The 18520-nt window shown below is 55.1% G+C and overlaps 1 protein-coding gene across 1 annotated transcript in view; it reads left to right on the plus strand.

Moving 5' to 3' along the window:
* The window catches only part of PPP2R2C (protein phosphatase 2 regulatory subunit Bgamma), a gene marked incomplete at its 5' end in the record, with an annotated part of 137469 nt that overhangs the window by 82349 nt on the left and 36600 nt on the right, over positions 1-18520 (plus strand). Inside the window, 4 exons of the mRNA XM_082610708.1 lie at positions 1378-1475; positions 3673-3838; positions 6399-6511; positions 12029-12206. Coding sequence (XP_082466834.1) covers positions 1378-1475; positions 3673-3838; positions 6399-6511; positions 12029-12206 — 555 coding nt within the window. The remainder of the gene's footprint in view (positions 1-1377; positions 1476-3672; positions 3839-6398; positions 6512-12028; positions 12207-18520) is intronic.

An 18520-nucleotide genomic window follows, 5' to 3' on the forward strand; every position in this document is an offset into this window, starting at 1 on the left:
ACGTGATTGGAAAAGGAAAAGGCATGTATGGAATAGGAAACAGGACTGGGAAAACCACTCGAGTCTGAGAGAGCAGTTCTTGAGACAAAAGGTAGCTGGTATTTTGAGCATCAGCAAGGAGCCTGAGTCAGAGTGGGAGGGCAAGGCTGAGAGTAGTAGGAATTGGGGTAGGGGTCCGTCACCTTTCATTGAGTTAAAACACGGGGCATTCAACACTACCATTTTTTGTCACGCATCTGCCAACCCCGCCGATCTAGGCTTGGTTGGACTGGGTGACCAGGCAGCTCAGCTGGGCGGCTTTGCTGCGGGCCTGGGCAGGTCCTCCTCCGGAGCCGCGGCAGAAGCGCAGGACAGCGGCTTGTCTGCTGGCGTCCCGCAGGCCAAAGCCCATCACAGGGCACGGTACCCGGCCCAGGGTGGGAGGCAATGCCAAGCGCCAGGGGCAAGTGCGGGACAGGGTGAAGGTTTGGGCTCCTGATGTGGCCTGCCTGGGGGGCCACAGGTCACTCAAGGCTTTAGATACTCTGCAGACCTTCGCTTTTCCTCTATCGGTGGGGAGCCTCTAGAGGGGTCCGAGAACGCTCCCTCTGGCTGCTCTGTGGGGGCCAGCTTGTGTCTGGGCCAGGAGCAATGGAGGGGATCGGATGGGAGACCGTTGCAGTCATCCAGGCGAGAGGCGGGAGAAGTGATGGAGTCTGGATGTATCTTGAAGGCTGAGACAATAGTACTGGATGTGGAGGGTGAGAGAGAGAGGGGAGAGTCACGGTGACCCAAAGGCTCGGGCCCGAGCCAGCGGGAGGATGGAACTGCCTTCATTTGAGGCAGGGAAGGATGCAGAGGAGGGGGTTTGAGCAGAAATACCCCAGGGGTCGGGGTGGGGGAGGGGTGAGCCATCATCCGGGCGGCTGGAAGGAGGACACAGTATGAGAACCTGCCGGGGGCTGCCGGGAGGCGTAGTCAGATCTGTGGTTTGTTTGAAAGTAGATCCATTGTGCTGAAGCTTTTGGTGCCTACAGGGTCCAGGCCAGGAATGTGAAGGTTACGGGGGTGCCATCCGTGGGGAGCTCAGTGGAGGCAGGGAGGGGTACAGCTGGTCTCTGTGGCCCCCAGAGTTGGGCTAGTGAGTGTCAGATTTGCATCCCAGTCACCTGGTCAGCACACGAGGAAACCCCCAGACTGCTTCAGGAGGACGGGGAGCAGGAAGGAAGGAAAGACACCCATGAACGGGTCTCTGTCCCATGGCCAGCGGGGAGAGGGCAGGGCCCCTGGTCAGTGCTCCTGCTCTCCGATGGGGGCCCTGGGGCTGGGCGAGCAGCTCTGGCCACCTGCACAGCACTGGGTCCTAATGAGCCACATCCTCCTGTCTCTCCACCACAGCCGATATCATCTCTACCGTCGAGTTCAACCACACGGGGGAGCTGCTGGCCACCGGCGACAAGGGTGGCCGGGTCGTCATCTTCCAGCGGGAACCGGAGGTGCGGCGGGGCCTGGGGGGAGGGGGGACTGCGCTCAGCCCGGGCTTTAACCCGCAGGGGGCCTCTCGGCATCCCGCGGGGACGCCTGGGCTGGATGAAAGGGCTCCGCGGCACGCAGGGACGGGACCGGGCAGGCCCAGGGAAGGGAGTCCACCGGGTCGACTCACAGCACCGTATCCTGAGCCCCCTGTGCTGAGTGGAAGTTTGCTGATTGGTCACTGTGTCCTAGACCCTGGAGAAACAGCCTCCTGATTAAACTGCCCTCCGCCTCGGTGAGCTGGTGCCATCCGGCCAGAGCCGGGTGGAGCGGAGCACGGACCCTTCCGCAGCTGTGGGTGGCCCTCTGTCTGGGGTGGGCGCTTTTGCTCAGCCCCGGGCCTTGCCCCAGTGAGGTCTGCTGTCTGGAACAGCCTACCCGAGGCAAGGTTTCTGAACCACTGGAAGAACCTGGTGATTAAAAGGCCCCATTTGTTGAGCACCTACTACATGCAGACTGCTCACTCCGTTCTCCACGTGCTTTTCCCAGTTACTCTTCACTGCCCCCCTCTGAGGGTGGGGACGGACACCCCGTTTCAGAGATGCGGACGCCTGCACAGTCACCCAGCTAGTGAGCAAAGGCCAGGGATGGAAACCGGGACGGTGTGGTCTGTTACTCACACACCACCCTGCCTTTCAGGGCTGGGATTAGGTGCTGAAGACAGGATCTAAGGTGACACCAAGGTGGGGGGAGGAGAGGAAGGGGGGAGGGAAGGCGGAGGGAGGATAGGGGAAGCAGGACGGAGAACAGAGAAGAGGGGCAGGAGGGGAGGATGCAGGGGGGAGAGGAGCTGCAGTATCATCCTCCCCCCCCAGTTCCTCAGCATCCTCCCCACAGCTGGTGTCCCCTGAGCTCTGACGTCACCTGTGTTCACTCCCATAACCCTCCCTCATGACAACCCTCTGGTGCCTTTAGGTGCTATTGTCATCCTCGTTTTACACATGAGGAGATCAGAGCTCAGAGGGTTGCCATAACTTACCAAGAACACACAGCCAGAAAGCAGGTAGCTGAGAAATTGGTTATCTAATGAGCCCAGTACTGTGGCCGGAGCACTTTGATTCATGAGAAGGACCAGAGGTTCCCACTGGGGATTGCAAAGCCACGTCTTCTTTTTGCCAAACTGCAGAAAGAAATTAAATTGGTAGATGCGCAAGTTTCTCAGTTTTGAATATGTCTCTAATTTTTTTCTTAATTCTGGTCCCACTGACCTTCTCCCTAGCCAGCGCTTACAGGAGATGAAGTGAATTAGAGGCAAAAATATTGAAGAACTTTAAAGCTTTCCAAAAGCACAACGGGAAAAGAAATACATAAATAGATACTTTTGAAAAACCAACAGAAAACTTGAAATTGTGCTTGGCTGACTACCTTTGTTTTGCTCCCAGGCAGTTTTAGTTGTAGTTTCATGTTGTCATATAGACTTGAACTGCCTACCAGGAAGTGGTCCCTGGTACCTGCGATGGACTCACCACCTCACTGTTTTGGGGGCTCCACCAGGAGGTCCTTAATATAATGAGCTTGGCTGCCTCAACCAGAAGGGGACCTGCTCAGGAAAGCTGGGGGGAGGATACCCTATCCCAGTCTATCCCGATGTCTGTCTGACATTGCAGGGTGTCTGGCCCCAATGTTAAATCTGCTCCAAAATGCGTTCATTCCTCGAGTCAGACCCAAGTTGCACAGAAGGATGTGGGAGCAGATCAGAGCCTTGGCCTTGGTGCCAGACAGACCTCAGTGGAGTGAGTGACAGCACTCTGTGGACATGTGGCTTTGTGGGGGAGGGGGGTCGACTCACCTCTGAGCCTCCGCTTGCTCATCTGTAAAGTGGGGGGAGTCATGGAGCCCATCACAGAGGGGCGTCGAGGATAAATTGAGAAAGCACTTAGCTCAGTGTCCTGTGTACGGTAGGTGCTCAGTAAACATGAGCTGGCGTGGTCACCCTTGTTCTTGCTTACTGGACGGAGGAGGTGATGGAGCTTGGCCATGGCTGCACAGCAAGGTACTGGCCACTTAAAAAGCAGAGAGTTTTCTTGGACCCTTGCTTGGATGCCCGGTCGCCATGGCTGTTCCAGGCCCTGCGTGGGTTTGACCGGTCCCGTCCCTGTCCCAGTGCCGGCTTCCACCCCGCCCCACCATCCTGGAGCTCAGGGTCTGGTTTCCTTGCAGAGTAAAAATGCGCCGCACAGTCAGGGCGAGTACGACGTCTACAGCACTTTCCAGAGCCACGAGCCGGAGTTCGACTATCTCAAGAGTCTGGAGATAGAGGAGAAGATCAACAAGATCAAGTGGCTCCCCCAGCAGAATGCCGCCCACTCCCTGCTGTCCACCAACGGTGAGGCAGCCCGGCCGGTGTGGGCGTGTGCGTGTGCGTGCACGTGTGCGTAGGCATGCGTGCTCTTGTTCACACGTACTGTAGCAATTTGTCATCAAATGCCATTTTCCACCTCACTTACATTGTTGAACATTTTCCTAGGTCTTTCTGGGTCTTTAGAACTCCTGAAAAATAGTATTTTTGAACAGCGGGTAAATTCCATGCAGTGAATACACTTGCTCACCCTCTCCTGGTGGTCGGATGGGGGCTTATTGCCTCTACTGTAAATAGCAGCTCCTTGAGCATGTCCGTGAATACTTTAATTTGAGGACGGACAAAGGAGGCCAGGTCAAGGAAAACAATCAACACTCAATTCAGACTTGCCTCTTTGTCCACAACCCCCCAGAGTGGAGGGTGTCACTGGAAGATCTGGGGTCCTCAGTGGATGGTACAGGAGGAGCACTGGTTGCCTGTCCGCTGGCCATCTGGCTCTGGGAGACAGTACGCATCCCCAAGGAGGCCCCCAAGGAGGCTCCCGGCCAGACCCCTGCTTTGCTGTGGTCCACTCAGAGGCTGTGGTTCCTGGGGCCATCTTGCCTCTGCCGGCAGTGGGCCTGGAGCCAGAGGCCCCACTTCCCGCCTTCACGTCCACCTGCTCATCCTCCTTCACCTCTCAGCCCCATCATAAAAGGCGCCTGGGGTGGGAGCTAGGAGGGTCCTGGCTTCTGTCTCAGCCTGGGGACCTTGGGGAGTGGCCTTGCTTCTCTGAGCCTCAGTTTCCTCACCTGTGCTCCCTCTGGAGTTGCCACAAGGGTGGAGGGAGGTGTTGCCCACCCAGCACCCCAAGACCAGCCAGTACTGCTCCAGGGTGGATGAGTCTTATAAGATGATGCCACCTGCTTTCCCAAGGGAGTCAGACTCCTTAGGGCGGTCTTTACGGCACCCCTGAAGCCGGTCAGACTCGAGCCACCAACCCACCTCTGTGCCCGAAGGCCGGCTCTCCCTGCCTCCACCTGGCCAACACCCCGCCTCATCCCTTAGGCCTCCGCTGGGTGTCAGCTCCCACTGAGCTTTCCCTGACCGCTCCGCAGAGCAAGGTGTCCCTCTCGTGGGCCTTCCCACCCCTGCTTGCCCTCTGGAGCTCCTGCCATTCTGATTGTCTGTGTCCCCTGAGGGGTGCCTGGCACGGAGTCATGTTCAGCAAACCCCGTCTCAGAGGCAGAGGGGCCCTTCCCAGGTGCTGGAACAGAAGCAGTGGGAGGTCCCCCACCACCAGAATAGGTCACCCGGGGCAGGAGCCCCTAATGCAGTTAACACCCTGGCCCTCCCACTCCCTCTTCTGAACCTGATGGCTGTTCTTGCCTCATAGGGTTTTGGGGAAGATGGAAATAACATCATAAGAGCTTAGAACAGGGCCGGCAACTGAGCCTCGTTCACGTGCTGCTTTTTTCTTTTTAATCATTTAACAGAGAGTGTCATTCTCTGCCTGCCTCTTTGGAGGAAAGGTCAGCTTCAGGAATTTCCTAACACCCACACCCTCAAAGCTTCCCACCCGCGGTTTTGAATCCCAGCTCCACCCTTTCCTGGTAGCCTGTCCCTGGGCACCTGTCAAGTGTTTAATTGATACCAGTTTTCTCCCCTTCCTCCTCAGGAGCGTGGAAGTGATTGTTTTGGCTGCTGTGCTAGTCAGGGTTCTCAGAGAAACAGAACTAATAGGATGGGTGTATGTGTGTGTGTGTGTGAGTGTAGACAGAGATATGGATATAGATGTAGACTTAGATATAGATATAGAAGGAGAGGTTTATTTCCAGGAATTGGCGCGCCTGATTGTGGAGGCTGGCAAGTCCAAAATCCGCAGGGCGGGCTGGAGACCCAGCAAAGGGCTGATGCTGCAGCTCGAGTCTGAAGGCCATCTGCTGGCAGAGCTCCCTCTTCCTCAGGGGACCTTGGTCTTTTTTCTCTAAAGCCTTCAGCTGATTGGAGGAGGCCCACCCACATTGTGGAGGATAATCTGCTTTAGTCCATGGATTTAAATGTTAATCCCATCTAAAAAAATACCTTCCGAGTGACATCCACACATTTGACCAAATATCTGAGTAGCGTGGCTTAGCCACGTTGACATCGAAAATGAACCATCACAGCTGGTAAAGGTTACTCTTTTGATGTTCTTGGCAGGATTCCAGAGAAGTGAGGTTTCCAGAGAGCTGAGTTTCTGGATGGGCGGGATGCATCTCAGGAAATAGGATGCCAATGAAGGGTAAAAAACAGGAAGCTTCGTTAGTACAGTTTTTGCGGAAATTAGTTGAAAGACTGATAACTGCCCTTGAAAGGGTCATGCCCTTTGACCTTTGGGATCAATTGTGAAGAGCTCGAGCATGACGACAAACGTTCCCTTTGCAAAGATGTTCGTTGCATCAGTTGACAGAAGGAGTCAAATTAGAAAGAAACTTCATGTCCAAGAACAGGATAAGATTAAGTAACTTGTGGGGTGATGCACCCTTATCTAGCAGGCTCAGTGGGTACTCCATTCTCCATGTGGTGTTCACCGTGTGTCTTGTTTCACTTTGTTCTATTTTTAAAGATAAAACTATCAAACTGTGGAAGATTACTGAACGTGATAAGAGGCCCGAGGGTTATAACCTGAAAGATGAGGAGGGGAAGCTTAAAGACCTGTCCACGGTGACGTCACTGCAGGTAAGATGTGGCCCACGGACGGTTCCAGCAAGCCCAGAGCAGTTTGTGCTTTGTTTATTACACAGCAAGGATCTCAGGACTGGAAGGGCCATGGCGATCTGAACCACAGTCAGGTTCCGATCCAGAACTTAATAAGCCAGGCGGCTTACTTGCTGGGTGGCCACCCTCATTTTCCTGCTCTGTGCCTCAGTTTCCTCCCCAGCAAGGCAGAGAGGATCATCTTTCTTCTGGAAGTCTCGTGAGGATGAGGCGAGGTGATGCGTGTCCATGAAGCCCTTTTCAGCTGCACCCGAGGCTGGACAGTATGTTCTTGAATCCCTTGTTATACAAATAGGGAAACTGGAGGCCCAGAGAGAGGCAGCAACTGTCCCAGAGCGGCTCAGCTGAGCAAGTGGCAGAGCCAGGAGGAGGACCTGTGAGCGGAGCGTTGTGGGTTCCCAGCCCTTTGCCGAGGGTCAGAGGGACACCCAGAACTTGTGATTCTTGCAGCCTTTATGAAGGCTCAGTGCACAGATTGCCTTGATGTAAGAGCGGCCTGGAAGTTTGAGTGGCAGAGCCGTGTGAAGGCAAACTTTTTCTCCCAACGCAATGAAAAGCAAAAGGACTCATGTGTCTTCAGCGGGGAGGCTGGGAGATATGAAAGAGTTCTGGAGTCACAGGACCCGGGTTCAAATCCTGCCTCCCCCGCGTCCTGGTGGTGTGACCCTGGGCGGGGCTCTGGGCCACCACGAGCCTCTGATTCCTCATCTGGAACAAGAACAGACACGTGAGCATGTGTCTCCCAAGCACTCTGGCTATAAAATCATTCAGTCCTCAGCAGAATCCTATAGTGGGTATGTGATTGTCATCCCCATTTTACAGATGAGGAAACTGAGAGCTGGCTCCAAACCCAGGGAAGTCTAGCTCCACAGTCAGCATCAGCATCCAGTCTCCTCCGTGAAGTGGAAGTGAAGTTCCTGCCTCCCAGGGGAGCCATGGGGATGGTTAGCGGCTTCTTGCAGGAAGCACACTGAGGCCGCCTTGTCCATCCCTGGCTTCCAGAACCGTGCCTGGAAGAGGGTGGGTGCTTTCAGCCACCCATGTGTTTGCTGGAGGTAATGCCAGATTTATTCATTCAGCCACACTTACTGAGCACCTGCTGTGTGCCGCCCAGCCCTGCTCTGGGCACCTGGAGGCCACAGTGAATGAAGAGTCTGAGGGCATGGGCTTCCTTAGTGGCGCAGTGGTTGACAGTCCGCCTGCCGATGCAGGGGACATGGGTTTGTGCCCCGGTCCGGGAGGATCCCACATGCCGCAGAGCGGCTGGGCCTGTGAGCCATGGACGCTGAGCCTGTGCGTCCGGAGCCTGTGCTCCGCAACGGGAGAGGCCACAGCAGTGAGAGGCCCGCGTACCGCAAAAAAAAAAAAAAAAAAAAAGAGTCTGAGGGCAGATCTGGTCTAAGCCTGGGACAGGCCCTGCTCAGGGAGGGGGCCTCAGAGTCCCAAGACTGAACGAGGCTGAGCGTCGGGAGGTGACTGCGCTCTTCAGCAGATTTGAAAGGTCTGAGTTCACATCACATGGAATGCTGTCTCCCTGGGCTCCTACCGTGGCTGTGTTTGCTGCTCCGAGTGGGCAGTGGTGCTGCCTGGTGCCACGGTGGTGCTAAGGCCCCTCCAGGCTCCCAAACTGCTCACAGACCCACCCACCGCTGGTCAGATGGCTGTGGCCGTTTCCCTGCTCTGTGCCTCAGTTTCCTCACCAGCAAACAGGAGATAACGACTCGTTTTTTCTGCAGCGGCTTAGCAAGCGCCCCGCACTCAGCACCCAGCCGACTGTCATAAATATGAAATGGCAATCGATGTTGTTCCCAGAAGGAGGAATAAATGTTTAAACACATTGGCCTCTCAATGACTGGCAAGTTGCACAAATAAATTCTGAGAAAGCAGGGAAGCCAATTAGCTTTGACATTGAATAACAGGAGTGAGGGTGCCCCCCGCTCCCCCCACCTCCAAGCCCAAAGAAAGTTTATGAGGGTTTCATCTGGTGGGAGGAGGCAATTATCACCTCTTGATTGGCCTGGCATTTTCTGCAGAGCCAGTGGCCCATGGGAATCTTGTTTATTTCCCACCCAGCCTCTGAGATTTTTCTCTGTATGTCACACACATCCCAAAATGGCACTTAACTGTAAACTAAGGCTGGAGGAGAAGAAAGGGGGAAAGAACGTGGGTGCCTGGGTCTTTCCTCATCCAGCCTCTCACCTTGTCTCCTCCCCAGTTCACCCAAGACCTAGCACAGGGCCTCTGGGATCCCAGAGCTGAGCAAGGTGAGATTGAGTGCCTACCCCCAAAGCGTACCCAGGCCCCCAAGGAAATAGACATGGAGTCACCCCCACACTGGAAGTCAGCTCTGTGACACAGGGACACACAGGAATGCCTTTCTCTACCTTGTTTATTTGGTGAACTCCTATTCATCCTTTAAAACCCTATTAGCCTCCACCTCTGAAAGTCTTTCCTACACGAGCCAGGTGAATCCTTATCCTTCTCTGTCTCCTCTAGCCTTTTGCATCCCACACTGCTCTGTCCTTAGTGTTCATGTGTCTGTCCTCCTGCCCTTCACCTTGACTACACTGTGCCTTCTGGAAGAGCGCGGGTGCGGGGAAAGTTTTATTCATGAAACCTCCAAACCTTCAGGGCAGGTTTCTCTTCCCTCTTCCTCTCCTCTCTTTGCTTTCTGGCTTTGAAATATGGTCTGGGGATGGCGGTGCATGGCTGGAGCACGGGGTGAACAGTTCCAAGGCTGCCAGGGGAAGACAACGTTGCCGGAAGGAGCGGGGAGCAGACTGAGATGCTGAGACTTTGCTAGGCCAGCGATGCCCTGACCTTCTCCAGGAGCAGGTGTGGCTTGAGAGAGACTCCAGGGATCCCTAGGGCAGGTGGTGGCCATGCCCTGAGGGAAGGGAAGGCAAGATTCGGAGCTGACGTAGAATATCTGACACCGGCGGACATGCGGAAGGCCCCATAGAGGGGCCCAGACACACCAACACTGACACGCGGGCAGACAGTCCCGAAGCACAGACTCAACACAAGAACCACCCAGAGCCAGGTGAGCATGCACACCGATACTGCATACACACACATGCACACTCGGGCACATGCATGTGCACACTGACACACTCATGCATGCACACCCAGGCTCACACACCCACACAAGCTCACACTGGGCACCCTGGTACATGAGAACATCTCATGGCGGCTGCAGAGCTGCCTTTGTACCAAAAGGAACGCTTAGTGCTTGCCCACCCCCACTGCAGCACCAAAGCTGTCACCTCCCATCTCAGCTGTCCCCCAGGGAGGGCCATAGCTCATTTGTTCATTGACTCACCCATTCACTCATTCACCTGAAGACCTGTCTGTGCTGGGCCCTGGGCTAAGTACCAGAGATACAGAGATGAACACAAGAAGACACACAGCGCCCCTAAGTGCTGCCCAGTCCATTGGGGAAACAAACAAGAAGACAACAACTTACCACGTGGTCAAGGCTGTAATGAGGGTTTACAGGGCCGTGGGAGCCCCAGGGAGCCCCAGGCCCAGCCTAAGAGTAGGTGGGTTTGGGGGAGGTCCCCTGGCAGAAGGAGATTCTCTAGGGTCCCACGTCAGCCTGTTTTAGCCCCTCCCTGTATGTCACCTCCTGGTCACCCAGCCAGGCACCAGCCCCTGCTGCCCTGTCACCCCGTCCCCTCACCTGTTTTATTTTTCTTTAGAGCACCTACTGCTTCCTGAAACCGCACACACACACACACACACACACACACACGTGTATCAGCCTACTCTCTTCTCTCCCACGTGAGTGCAAGCAGTGGGTCCCCCCTCACCTGCTGCCACCCAGTTCTGGCTGGATTCATGCCATTCTACCTGGTGCTTGCTGCCCGGGGCTCAGGAGCCCTGCAGTTAGCTGACAAAGGTCTGCATCCCCCCTTCACCGGAATCTGCTCTCTTCCTCACTCCGAGGATGGCCTTGCTGCCTCTCTCCTGGGCACAACTCCCACTGCCCCTGCAGCACCCCCCTCCCCCCTCCCCCATCCAGGGCCCACTCTGGAAACTGGCCGTGTAAGCCCTGGCTCAGCCACCCCTAGTCACCTCCCGAGGAGGGGGAGGAGGGCGCTGTGGACTGAGTGATGTTCCAGGCGCACTTGACCTGCATCAACTCATGGAATCCTCACAGAAGCCCTGAGCAGGCACCAGCATTACCCAGTTTACAGATAAGGAAACTGAGGCCCAGAGAGGTGAAGGCCGCAATGGAGGTAACACTAGTAAGCGGCCGGGCAGGGTTGAAGCCGAAGTCAGGTTTCAGGTCTACACCTTTGCACCGTGATGCCCTGGGGGCAGTCACACCTGGCTTCTGGTCCTGGCTCTGTCATTTCCTGCCTCTGTGACTTAGAAAGCCCAGTTCATCTTGGCATCCAGTCTTCTCATCGGTCACATGGGGATGGCAATGCCAGCCCTCGTTTTCTGGGGCCAGCCCAGGGAGAGATCAATGATGCCGTGTCTGTGTGTCTGTACCTTTGAAGACCTTACAGTTTACCGGAACGGGGAGTCGTGCCCAAAACACCCCGCAGAGCCCTGATAGCAGTGTGTGCAGCGTGCTGGAGGTCAGCGGGGGTGTGGCAGGCTGTACATCCAAAGGGCTGTTAACTCCAGGTCTTGCAGGAGGAGTTGGGGTTCACTAGGTGTCCAAAGTGGGTGAGCATTCCAGGCAGAGGGTGCAGAGGGAAGCAAAGCCATGCTATCTGACACTGTCTCTGGGAGTTTGTACGAGTTCCACTAACACCAGCGGCTGAAACAGCCCCAGGGCAGAGTACACAGAAGTGTATTTCTCACTCCGGGAAAGCTGCGGTATAGGCATCCTGGATGGCACACGGCTCTCCTGCAGGGACACAGGCTCTTTCCATCCCGTGTGCCTCCATCCCTAAAGCCTGGATCCTCACCTCTGGCTGTGGAAAGGGAAGGGAGCAGAGAAGGCACAGCTGCCTCTTAACCTTAAGCCTTGGCCCCCAAGTGCTGGGCATCAGTGTGCTCACACCCCATTGGTCAGAACAGTCATGTGGCCACACCCAGCTGCAAGGGCAGCTGGGAAATGTAGTCCCTGCCTGGGCAGCCACTTCCCCGTGACAAGGGGACACAAATGTTTGGTGGAAAATCTGGCTCTGCCACAGTACCTTCTCCTTCCATTTTAGAAATGAGGAAATTGGGGTGCAGAGGGGTTCAGCCATTCATTCAAAGTCACGCAGCAGGTTCAGAACCAATCCCAGGAGGCCAAGCAAAGGAGACAGGCTTCCCTGCAGGGCTGGTGCTGAAGGACGTGGCCACGTGGCATTGCTTACTTCTGACACGGGCAGGGTGGACACCCACTGGTGCGCTTCAGGCCTCTCCTGGCCTCTCCTGGCCTCTCCTTTTGATCACATGGCCCTGGACGTTTCCTGCCAGCACCCCTCCTCCATCACCTCTCCCCCTGCTCTGACCGCCCCTCCTCCTCCGCAGGTGCCCGTGCTGAAGCCTATGGATCTGATGGTGGAGGTGAGCCCCCGGAGGGTCTTCGCCAATGGCCACACCTACCACATCAACTCCATCTCCGTCAACAGCGACTGCGAGACCTACATGTCCGCGGACGACCTGCGCATCAACCTCTGGCACCTGGCCATCACCGACCGGAGCTTCAGTATCCTTTCCTGCCGCGGCCCCACCGTTGACGCCGCGGGCCGGGTGGCTCCCGGGTGGGACGTCAGTTGGCCTGTTGTAAGCCAGCTGGCTTGGGAGCTTCTGCTTTGTTCAGCCTCTTCAGCAGGGTGCCTTCTGGCTCACAGTGTGTGAATTGAGGCCGAGGTTTGGAATCATGAGTTTATGAAAACTTTACAACTGTGGCTGCTGAGGGTTACATTTGACCCCTCGCCTCCTCCAGGGTGGCCATTATCCCGTCATCTGGGGGCCTCACCGGGGACCATGGGGGGGATGGAGTCCTGGGTCAGCCCTCCTGGGCAAGGGGTGGCCGACCACCCTGAGACAGTCGGCTGAAGTCTTCTCTGGACCTTCCTCCCCGGGCCTGAGGCAGGTGCATCAGTGTTTGATGAACAACCTTGGGGTCCCACCCAGGGCTTAGAGGGACAACTGGGGTGTCATAAACCCAGCTGGATGGGGTCAAGGTAGGCAGCCCTGCTTGGTGGCCCCCTGTGTCTGGGCAATAGGATTATAGGATGGACTCCAGCCCCCACTGACTGGTGAAGAAAGAACATGGGCCTGAAGAGGGGCCCAGGCTGAAGCTTGGCCCAATGAGGGCTACAGTGGACAGAGCAGGCAGGTTACTACCTACAGGTGTCACTACTCTACAGACAAATAACAACAACAATAATAATAATAATAGTAATAAGGCCCAGTGAGGCTCTGTGCCTGATAAACACGTGTTAATGTGAACTCAACTCATCCTCACAGTAATTCTGGAAGGTAGGTTCTTTACGACGAGGAAACTGAGTCACAGAGAGCCCGGGCTCTGTGCCTGATAAACACGTGTTAATGTGAACTCAACTCACCCTCACAGTAATTCTGGAAGGTAGGTTCTTTACGACGAGGAAACTGAGTCACAGAGAGCCCGGGCTCACTTGCTTAAAGCTCACAGCAGCCAGTGGAAAGCTGGGTTCAAACCCAGGCCCTCCAGCTCCAATCAAGTCCTCATTTCCAGCCTTTCCACCCAACTGCCCTTTGTGAAGGATGCTGCCCAGACGTGGGGTGGAGGAAGGTGGGATGACCCCCCCCCCAAGAGCTGTCTCTGACTGTCCACTTGGTGCTGGGTGCCGGGTGGCGCTGGACACCCAGAGCTGAGACCATACAGCTGCCACGAGAAGCTCCCAGCACAGGGGGTCGTGCCTGCTGTGCTGCCCTCTCACAGGTCAGGATCGGGCTGTGTCCCTTGGAGCAGAAGCCAGAACTGGGGGTAGGGAGTGGGGCAGAGAAGGGAGCAGTCGGAGGCGGGGGGTTGGAGGAGAGAAGGAGTGACAAACGGCTTCTGGGGGGCCGAGAGCCAGAAACTGGCCAGAGACCACAGGGCAGGGAGACCTCGGAGCTGGGAGGGCTGAGAGCAAGCATCTGATGTTCCCTGAGCCCAGCAAGAGGGTGCGGGGCAAACGCCTGGGCTTCGGAGGAGCCACTGGGAGTCTGCTTCTGCCACCTTAAGCTCTGTGACCTTGGCAAGTCACTGCACCCCTCTTGAGCCTGGTCTCCTCACTAACCCTTCCCCCATAGGACGGCAGTGTTCAGCGAGCCCCTGTGAGACACCCAACACCAAACCGGTGCTTAAAGCGTGTCAGGAAGCATTAGCATCTGTTTCCTTCCTCCCTCCTTAGTGCTCAGGGCCCGGAAGGCAGAAGTGGATTGGGATGGTCGGGAAGGTTCCAGGAGGAGCTGGGGCTGGAGCTGCTCTGAGGGGTGGGAGCTCAGTCTGGCTGCATGGAGAGGGCCGGGCTGGGCTGGTCCTCTGCTGGACCCTCCATTCAGGCACAGACCCCAGCAGGCCCCACCCCTGTCCTTGGTGCTTAGACACCAGCTAGTCAGGGGTCAGAACACCCCTCTCCAGCTGGCTCACGCCAAACAGACGTTTACTGACTTATGGAACCAAGAGAGCTGCAGGTACAGATGGATCCAGGGGCTCAGACAGTGTCCTGGGATGGCTGTCTCTGCTTCTTGCTTCTGATCTCTGCTCTGGCTTCAGCCTCCACATGGTGGTGACTTGACACCACCCTCCCAGAGTAAAGTCCAGGAGAAAAGAGACCCGCTATCTCTGAACTGTCCCACCAAGTCCTCAGGTGGCACCCCATGGGCTCTGCCTGGGCCTCAGGGGCACCCCTGAACCCATTTCTGTTGGGGGTGCAATGCTCTGGTTGGCCAGGACCCTCCCTGGCGCCGGAAGGGTCAGCTCCACCTCCAGCAGTGTCTGAATCTGGGAAGGGTGGTCTCCTTGGGAGAAGCACTGCTCCAGGAGCTGGGGGCCCCTCGTGGTGGGCGGCACAGATAGACATCCACTCAGAAGCTGACGTGCTTCCCAGCAGAATAAAATGAGGAGTCACACAGGAACTCCAGGTCTGCAAACGGGGCACGTGTGGGACTCACGGGCCTGCGGCTAGCCGTCCTCAGCTTCCTGCACAGCACTCTACAGCTTACAGAGCAGCTTGCCATTCACAATCTCTCTTGGCGCTCACAGTGGCATGAAAGCTGCCAATCAGTGGCAATGTTGGCATCACCCAACTTTATGGATGAGGAAATGCAGGCTTGGGGAGACCGGGGTTTGGCCCAGTGCTCCTTGCCTTGCCCTCGGGCTGCAGCCTTGGGACAGCGGAACCCACCCTCCCGGAGCCTGGGTTTCCTTATCCTAGGACTAGGGTGGGGACCGTAAGCCCTGACCAATTTATCTCCCTGGGCTATTATAAGGATTCAATGACACCGTGAATGCTGAGGCCCTTTAAAAATTGCAAAGCCCTGCAGCTGTGTAAGGGATTGTTTAATTTCCTTCATTTAGCCATCAATTCCTCTTCTGTCCCGGGCTCCATGCTGAGCCCCGGGGACACAGGGACACATAAAAGAAACTCAGCTTCTTCCTCAAGGGCCTCATGCACTGCTGGGAGACCCAGCCCTGACCTGGGTGGTACCACCTGACCTGGGTGGTACCAGCTTTGCCTTCCTTGCTGTAACTCAGGTCTACACACTGTGCCTGGGGCTACCTGGGAGGACTGAGGAGGAGGCAGGGTTAGGATGCTCCCAGTGGCTTGAGGAGGCTACCGACGACGGGCGCAGGGTGCGCGGGGGTGACATGATGAGGCAGGAAGGTGGGAGGTGGCCAGGACAGCTGCAGCGGGCCTGGCTGATGGTGTCAGTGGGGGACTTACTCCTGGGGACCACGATCTCCAAACATCGGTCGTTTGCAAACCTCCTTTGTATGTATTACTACATCTGTACACCGTGCGTTCTTTCATTTACTTTTCCAATCTTTTTCTAATTTTTATTAATTTTCTTTAAATCAAGTAGCTTTAATTTTGCCTAAATAAATGCATTTTGAAAGGGACTTTAATTTTACTGCCATAAATGAAAGTGAAACATATCACATACCATAAATAGGAGGTAGCTATAGAGATAAATGCTGTGAAAAAAAAAATGGGAATAAAATCCGTCTTCAGCCCTGTCCAGTAGAACTTTCTGTGATACTGGAAAAGTTCTCTATTTGCACTGTGCGGTATGGTAGCTTCCAGTCACGTGTGCCTATGCAGTACCTAAAACGTGGCTAGGGTGACTGAGGAACAGAAGCATTTATTTCATATAGTCTGAATGAATTCACATTTCGAGTTAAATAGCCACATGTGCAGACTCCGTAAATGCTGCATGTTAGACCCTGAGGCTAGTTCTTTCTGTCAGACGTGGGGATGAGGAAGTACTGCAGGTGTTAGAGATATGATCCCGCAAACAGAGACCTTCTCCCTCGTTCAGCAAAAGGACTAGAAAGTGTCAATAACTGAAAGCCTTGCCTGGTGTCTGAGTCTGTGCTCTGAGGACTGTCCAACTCCCTATAACTGCTGTCAGGTCATAAGAAGCTATCGATGCACCGTAAGCAGGGGAGCAGCACTGGCCACCTTGCAGGGGGCCCCCTGGGGCTGTGGGTGTATGTTGTGGGTGGAATGGATTCCAGCAGACGAGTCTGGAAGCCAGGAGACCGAGTAGATCCAGGGAGACGTGGAGATGGGTAGCGTGGAGCGTGGCCATGGGCAAGAAGCCGGGAGGTAGAGTGATAGTTAAAATATAGACTTTGTAGATACGGAGCTGTATCATAACTGGCTTTTGGACTAAGGTGGCCAGAGGACATTGGAACAGGTTAGTTGTTATTAAGAAAAGAGGACTAATCCATCCCAGGACTGCAGGCAGACCTGCCCAGTCATTGCTGTCAGCTTCACCTCCTGACACAGATTGTGCCCTGTCCACACACTGGAGGGCGCACCATTCACCAGTTTATTTAGTGAGCACCTACTATGTGCCAGGCCCTGTGCCCAGTGCTTGAATTAAAGAGACAAAGATCCATGCCCTCCTGGAACGGACATATATTTTAATGTTGATAAACCGTTAGTATAATAAACAAGCAAAATATCCAGTACATGAGCAAGCGATAAGTGCTATGGGGAATGAGTGGGACCAGTGAGCACAGTAGAGTGAGTTTTTCTCCAGTCACGTTTTGCTGCATGGCTGCAGGGGCAGAGTAGGTGGAAAGGGAGCCAGGGTAGTGGGTTTGCAAAGTGAAGATGCAGACGTGGGGCTGATGGCCTATGCAAGGGAGTGGAAATAATGGTTGGCTCCAGAATCTAAGCCAGGTGAGGAGGTGACAGCTAGTGACAAGAGGGGAGCATCAGTGGATTGGGGGTCCCCGTGGGATGCCAGAGGGGCTTCTCTGGCTGCAGATCTTGCCACATAACTCTGTTAAACCTGTGTGTAGCCTTTAATTTTGTGAAAATGAATTGTTAGTTGATCAAAATATACAGATGTTTTGGCCCTTAGAGATAGGGGAGTGTGAGCATTACAGAATGCTGGAGACACCAGGGCCGAGCTCAAGGCAGCCCTTGCCTGTAGAACCTAAGTACCAAGTGCTCAAGGCAGACAGAAGCAGCTGAGTGGAATCTCCAGGGTATGTGGTGGCCGTGGAAATGTCCCTTGATTCGATCAGTTCATTAGGGAATGATGTTGCACGAGGTGCTCCCCATGGCCTGCTGCGGCTTGGCTACCAGAGTGACAAGACACAGGGACCCAGAGCAGAGACACCTGGCACCGTCCCATGGCGTTCAGCCTCCCCTGGCAAGAAAGGTGTCAGGACTGTGGGTCGTAGGTGTGATGATGGGTCTGATAGCAGCCAAGTAATTAGAAAAGGCATTTCATTTCCAACGTGGGAGGAGGCCAGAAAGGCAGCTGTGACTCCACGCTGAGCTGGGGAATTGCTCTGAATTTTGAAACACCTTTTGAGCAAGTACCTCCTGGGGGATTCTGGACCTAGGGGTTCACATTCCTTTAACTCTTGCTCTTCAATGTCTTGATTTGCCCTGATGCTGCTGTTCAGTCCTCAAGGCCACTGGGAGTTTTCTGCTATGTTACCATCTCCTTGTGTCCAAATAGTAACACTTTTGACTTAGGCAGAATTGATTTTTAGCAAAGGTTTTTAAGAGAAAGGAAAACCTTTTTAATAAAGGAGGAAAAGTGGGCATTGTTTTCACCAGTAAGAATAGTGATAAAGCTGACTCAGAGGACCTTTCCTCTTCTAATTCTAGACTTGGCTGCTCTGAACAGAGAGAGAGGAGCCTGGTACTTCCTGAGCCTCTGCCGTGTGCCAGGCACATACACGGTGCAGCGCCTTTGTCTGTCACCGAGGCTTCCAGCCTCCTTCCTCTCTCTCACCCACAAAATGGAAAGAGGTGCCAAGCACTTTCCATTCTCCCCCGATGGCTCTGGAATCATGCCCTCCTCTCCACTCTAACCAAGGCCCAGCTCAGGTCGTACCATTCCTGCCTGGACGGTTGCCTGAATCCCACCTTGCCCAGCCAGCTGGCCCTCCACAGAGCTTTGAGAATGGCTCATCAGAGCCTCTGGTCTGACCACATCAGTCCCCTGTGTAGAGCTCTCAGTGGTCCCCAGCAGCATCTGGAGAATGTCCAGATCCCTCAGCAGTGCCCGGCAGCTCTTGGTGACCAGCCTTTGCCCACCTCCCCAGAGTCCTGTGCGTCAGGCTTGCCCACACCTTCACGTCATTGGGTTTCCCTTCGTGTTACAGGGGTGGGGGCAGTGCTGTGCCTTCTGCTGATCCTTCTCTGGAGGAGCCTTTCTCCCTCCTGTAGCCTGGCTGGCTCCTGTTTGCCCACATGCATCACTCACAGCCCCCTTTGCCTGGTCACCTCTGCTCTGTCCACTCTGCGCCCCTCCCAGGCTGGTCCGAGTCCCTCTGGGCCCACACTCCCTGGTCAC

Source organism: Mesoplodon mirus, assembly GCF_964341445.2.
Source record: "Mesoplodon mirus genome assembly, chromosome: 2".
Taxonomy (NCBI): domain Eukaryota; kingdom Metazoa; phylum Chordata; class Mammalia; order Artiodactyla; family Ziphiidae; genus Mesoplodon; species Mesoplodon mirus.